This window comes from Neophocaena asiaeorientalis, unplaced genomic scaffold (genome assembly GCF_003031525.2).
Source record: "Neophocaena asiaeorientalis asiaeorientalis breed wild unplaced genomic scaffold, Neophocaena_asiaeorientalis_V1.1 scaffold111, whole genome shotgun sequence".
Classification (NCBI taxonomy): Eukaryota; Metazoa; Chordata; class Mammalia; order Artiodactyla; family Phocoenidae; genus Neophocaena; species Neophocaena asiaeorientalis.
This window is the reverse complement of record NW_020174994.1, coordinates 773475-779474: the sequence shown is the minus strand read 5'-3', so window position 1 is coordinate 779474 and position 6000 is coordinate 773475. Positions and strand designations below refer to the sequence as shown.

Sequence of the window (6000 nt, the reverse complement as noted above, 5' to 3'; positions counted from 1 at the left end):
ACTTAATAATGAAGTGATCACTGAAGAAATCAAAGAGGAAATCAAAAAATACCTAGAAACAAATGACAATGGAGACACGACGACCCAAAACCTATGGGATGCAGCAAAAACAGTTCTAAGAGGGGAGTTTATAGCAGTACGATCCTACCTTATGAAACAGGAAACATCTCAATTAAACAACCTAACCTTGCACCTAAAGCAATTAGAGAAAGAAGAACAAAAGAACCCCAAAGTTAGCAGAAGGAAAGAAATCATAAAGATCAGATCAGAAATAAATGAAAAAGAAATGAAGGAAACGATAGCAAAGATCAATAAAACTAAAAGCTGGTTCTTTGAGAAGATAAACAAAATTGATAAACCATTAGCCAGACTCATCAAGAAAAAAAGGGAGAAGACTCAAATCTATAGAATTAGAAATGGAAAAGGAGAAGTAACAACTGACACTGCAGAAATACAAAAGATCATGAGAGATTACTACAAGCAACTCTATGCCAATAAAATGGACAACCTGGAAGAAATGGACAAATTCTTCGAAAAGAGCAACCTTCAGAGAATGAACCAGGAAAAAATAGAAAATATGAACAGACCAATCATAAGCACTGAAATTGAAACTGTGGTTAAAAATTTTCCATGAAACAAAAGCCTAGGACCAGATGGCTTCACAGGCGAATTCTATCAAACATTTAGAGAAGAGCTAACACCTATCCTTCTCAAACTCTTCCAAAATATAGCAGAAGGAGGAACAGTCCTTAACTCATTCTACGAGGCCACCGCCACCCTGATACCAAAACCAGACAAAGATACTACAAAAAAAGAAAATTACAGACCAATATCACTGATGAATATAGATGCAAAAATCCTCAACAAAATACTAGCAAACAGAACCCAACAGCACATTAAAAGGATCATACACCATGATCAAGTGGGGCTTATTCCAGGAATGCAAGGATTCTTCAATATACGCGAATCAATCAACGTGATACACCATATTAACAAATTGAAAGAGTAAAACCATATGATCATCTCAATAGATGCAGAGAAAGCTTTCGACAAAATTCAACACCCATTTTTGATAAAAATCCGGCAGAAAGTAGGCATAGAGGGAACTTTCCTCAACATAATAAACGCCATATATGACAAACCCCCAGCCAACTTCGTCCTCAATGGTGAAAAACTGAAACCATTTCTACTAAGATCAGGAACAAGACAAGGTTGCCCACTCTCACCACTATTATTCAACATAGTTTTGGAAGCTTTAGCCACAGCAATCAGAGAAGAAAAGGAAATAAAGGGATTCAAATTGGAAAAGAAGAAGTAAAGCTGTGATGAATGGATAAAGAAGATGTGGCTCATATATACAATGGAATATTACTCAGCCATAAAAAGAAACGAAATTGAGATATTTGTAGTGAGGTGGATGGACCTAGAGTCTGTCATACAGAGTGAAGTAAGTCAGAAAGAGAAAAACAAATACCATATGCTAACATATATATATGGAATCTGAGAAAAAAAAAAGTTCGTGAAGAACCTAGGGGTAAGACGGGAATAAAGACACAGACCTACTAGAGAATGGTCTTGAGGATATGGGAAGGGGGAAGGGTAAGCTGTCACAAAGTGAGAGAGTGGCATGGACATATATACACTACCAAACGTAAAATAGATAGCTAGTGAGAAGCAGCCGCATAGCACAGGGAGATCAGCTAGGTGGTTTGTGACCACCTACAAGGGTGGGATAGGGAGGGTGGGAGGGAATGAGATGGAAGAGGGAAGAGATATGGGAACATATGTATATGTATAACTGATTCACTTTGTTATAAAGCAGAAACTAACACACCATTGTAAAGCAATTATACTCCAATAAAGATGTTTAAAAAAAAAAAGAGGAAGGAAGAACAATTGAAGAAATCTCTAATGATAGTTATAGTTACCATTTTATTCTCAAGGACAACCTTTTTCTTTCGCTGCTGTTGTTTAAAATATTGATGCCATTTTTTATTCATAAATATATTTAAATTCTATAAGTCTTACATTTCACAGTTGATACCCAGCGTCAAAATTTTCCTGATATCCAAGATATGGGGTTAAGTAACCTTTAAAATGTCTAAAAGTAGATATAAAAAATAGAATCCTAATTTACGAATTTGCTAATTTTTCTTCCTTGCTGCCAACATAACCTATGGATCAATTTTTAGCTGATGAATTGCTGTCAAACAGCCTTGAGGTCAGGGTAGCAATTCCTTCCCCTGATTTAAAATATTTACATTCAGTGTGTTCGGTGAGTGATCATCTTTCCAACAGATATGCGTCAACTTTTCTTATTAGTGTTTCTCAGATTCTGAATTAAAACTCTACATCAAGCTTACCTGTCATCATACCCAAAATTTCAATAAAAACTTTAAAATGCACAGGAAGGAGTCGTCATTAGTTACTGTAAATAAGCAAAAAATAAAACTCTAGCTAAATATATATTCTTCTTGGGTTCAAAGCTCAAGTCAACTATCCATTACATAATTTGTCACACTGTCATTTATATTTGATATATAAAAATTATCTCTATTGATTAGTAAAGAGCCATGAACAACAGTCATCTACAATCCAGGGGATCGTATAAAAGAAAGAAACTTTTTTACCAACCTGGGCTGAGAAACCACAGAAGAAACCAAACCAGAAATGCACAAGTGTGAATGCAAAATTCTTATAGAAGAAATAGCATAAGAATTTGCACATTCGGAAATAGGACCACCTTCCATGAACAAGGAGAAGCCTTTGGAGGTATCTAAACTGTGCAAATGCGTAGTCGCTGGCTAGGACTGCCTGCAGTCCTTCCTGGCCGCTGATGCCGACACCAATGTGAGCACCTACAAAGGAGAAGAGGGACAGTTTCACTCCCCAAACAAAGACACAACTTCTTTGGGGAACCTATCACTCCTCTTTTTTTAATTTGTTTTTTTATTTTTGGCCACACCACTTGGCTTGCGGTATCTTAATTCCCCGATCAGGGATCAAACCCGGGCCCCCAGCAGTGGAAGCGCCAAGTCCTAACCACTGGACCGCCAGGGAATTCCCCTATCACTCTTCTTGTATGTTATTATTTATTCACAGAAACCCATAGCATTTATAATATTTCCCATATATTATCTCATGAAACACTCATGATAGGTATTTATCCTAGTTTTTCAAAAGAGAAAATTGACTCAGAAAGTTCAGTAACTTGAACAAAGTTTTACAATTTGTAAGTGGCAAAGCTGGGACTAAACCTTAGTGTTGGGACTGTGTATCTAATGTTCATTCCTCTACACCATAGCTACTTATTTCTCCAAACAGTGACCAATACATAAATGATTTAGTTAAAGGTGTTTTCTTTTTTGTTTTTAATGAATGCTAATAATGGTGGATGAATTGAGCCCTAAAAGTATTCATTTCAGAAACACTGGGAAAATTAAATTGCAATGCAATCTCCATTACATATTGCCCAGTGCTGAACCTGGGAGCTCCAGGTCTGCAGCACGCCCCGTTGAGCAAATGTCCCCTTACTTTTGATCATGCTGACGTCATTGGCTCCATCGCCTATGGCCAAAGTGACAGCATTTCTGTGCTTCTTCACCAGCTCTACTACTTGAGCTTTCTGGAGAGGGGTGACTCGGCAGCAAACCACAGTCTTACACATGCAGGCAAGTTCTAGAAGATCGTTCTTGACATCACTTTCTAGAGCATGGGCCTACGTTATTTTTTTTTTAAATCCACAATAGAACGAGAAATAATAAATGAGAGATGTCATTTGGGAAGCAGATTTCTTGTTTCTCAGCTGATTTCTAAACAGTTTAATTCACTTCAACAAGTCATTGTTGACTCAGGGCCACACAAACAACAAAAGAAAAGAGTATTGAACTCCTACTTAGTGCCAAGGAATTTTACCATAAAAGTAAAAGACGCAGTGTCCTGTGTTTCTTCCTTGATACATTATCGTGCTGCATTGGAGAGATACAGTTGAATTCCAGAAAAGGTCCGGAATCCACTAAAATAAGGAAAAGCAAAGGCCAGAACCAATCCATCACCTCACCAAGTTTAGAATGAACTACAAAATGATGATATGTCTGTTCTACGTGATGACATTTTTGTTTCCTTTGCACTGTTGTTTTGTATATTTAGTGTTTCTTGTTGTGGTTGTTAATGTGAGAGCAAATGAGAAGCAGATGATCTGGAGATTAGCCCTTGAAGAACATAGCGACTGAAATCAAGAGAGGCCTGTGCAAAGGGTGGCATGCAACCTGTGTCTCAGACGGGGTTCCCCAGCCATTTACACCCTTGCACTTCTTAGACATACCAAAGAAGGACTGAAAAGGAGAACATAATCCTTTGTAATTAAGTACAATTTTTTTCTAGAAAACATCTCTACATTATTTAATAAACACATTAAGAGAAAACAGGAATCCACCTAAACTTTGAGTCATCATTATCTTTGAATGAATCTTTAGTGAGATGTTCACAACCCATTCACACTCTGGCCCCTATATTCCTTTTGAGTCTGTCTTCTACCACCACCTTCAGGTTTACTCTTTACTCCTGTCAGGCCAAGTTGCTTGTTTCCATAATTTGGCAGGTTCTTTCTTGCCTTTGTGCCTTTGCACTTGCTGTTTCCTCTACCTGAAAACATCACTTCCTCCAGGAAGTCTTCCCTGATTTTCCCATGAGGAACTAAATGTGCTGCTTTGCCTCTATGCTCTCAAAGCACTGTGTCCGGGCTTCCCTGGTGGCGCAGTGCTTGAGAGTCCGCCTGCCGATGCAGGGGACACGGGTTCGTGCCCCGGTCTGGGAAGATCCCACATGCTGTGGAGCGGCTGGGCCCGTGAGCCATGGCCGCTGAGCCTGCGCGTCCGGAGCCTGTGCTCCACAACGGGAGAGGCCACAACAGTGAGAGGCCCACATACCGTAAAAAAAGCACTGTGTCCATTCCTCCTTATAGTATTTGCCATACCACTGTGAGATTAGCTCTCACCAGATGACAATCCCTAAAACAAGGACTGTGTTCTCTTCACATCCTTATCCTCAGCCTCTAGCACAGTGACCTGGACATGCTTAATGAATGTTAATGGGATGAATGGAAGGATGGGTGAATGAGTATAAAAACATGACTGTAATGCAGAAAATTCTCGTGTCAAAGCCTACAATTCTTAGGGGAAACAGTGAGTTAGCTTTCTCAAATATAATTACCCTCTCTGAAAGAGAAAGTGTGTAACTGACTGTCTTGCTCAGAATGGTTCCCATCTCTTTCTTTTCTTTTTTCTTTATTATCAACAAGTGAAAAACCTAGACACAGACTGTGAGAAAGAAAGACCCAATTACATTCTGCAAAGCATCAAGATTTGAGCAAACTGGAATCATGATTTTTTTTTAAAAAAAAACTGACCATACTAGTAGAAACACAGTCAGTTCTCCTTAAATTAAAAATGACATTTCATGGTTTCATAAGCTTCAGGCTTTGAAGCTGAGGGGGTTCTTGAAGAGTGTCTATCTTAGCTCTTTCTTTCAACAGATTTAGAGACAGAGAGAGAATCTTGTGTGTTATCACCTTAGTACTCTAACTGCCCACACATTGGCCTCTCTGAGCCTGAGGGAAAGTCAAAGCACAAGTCATTAGGGACCCTTTCCCTATTGTGGTTGGTCCCGGGGCAATTCAGCTTGAAGACCACCAGCTCTAAGTCCCAGCTGACAGGCTTAGAATTTTCAGTTGCTGCTCATTTGAGCAAAGGAGAAGTTCGTGTCATCTGGACAAACTTTCAACTAAGCTTGGCCTGCAACTGAGCTCTGTAACTTTCCACGGGGTAGAAGGCAACACATCATTACGTCTGGAATCCAGCTGGATAACGCTCTAAGCACTAAGAACTAACAGACAGCTGATCACAAGGGGGGGAATACAATATACTCATTTCCAACTTCTTTTGTCCTCTAAGAAACTGTCTACAAGAAGATACGTTTATTTTCCAAACTCCCAAAAGTGAA

The 6000-nt window shown here is 39.0% G+C and overlaps 1 protein-coding gene across 13 annotated transcripts in view; it reads right to left on the bottom strand.

Moving 5' to 3' along the window:
- ATP8B4 (ATPase phospholipid transporting 8B4 (putative)) overlaps positions 1 to 6000 on the bottom strand; it is a 287386-nt gene that overhangs the window by 41108 nt on the left and 240278 nt on the right. For 12 of the 13 annotated variants that reach the window (XM_024761880.1, XM_024761884.1, XM_024761883.1 and 9 more), the window contains 2 exons: positions 3535 to 3718; positions 2635 to 2858 (listed from right to left, as the gene is read on the bottom strand). The exons of the other annotated variant lie outside the window; for it this stretch is intronic. In XM_024761880.1, coding sequence (XP_024617648.1) covers positions 2635 to 2858; positions 3535 to 3718 — 408 coding nt within the window. The remainder of the gene's footprint in view (positions 1 to 2634; positions 2859 to 3534; positions 3719 to 6000) is intronic. 13 annotated transcript variants of the gene reach the window in all.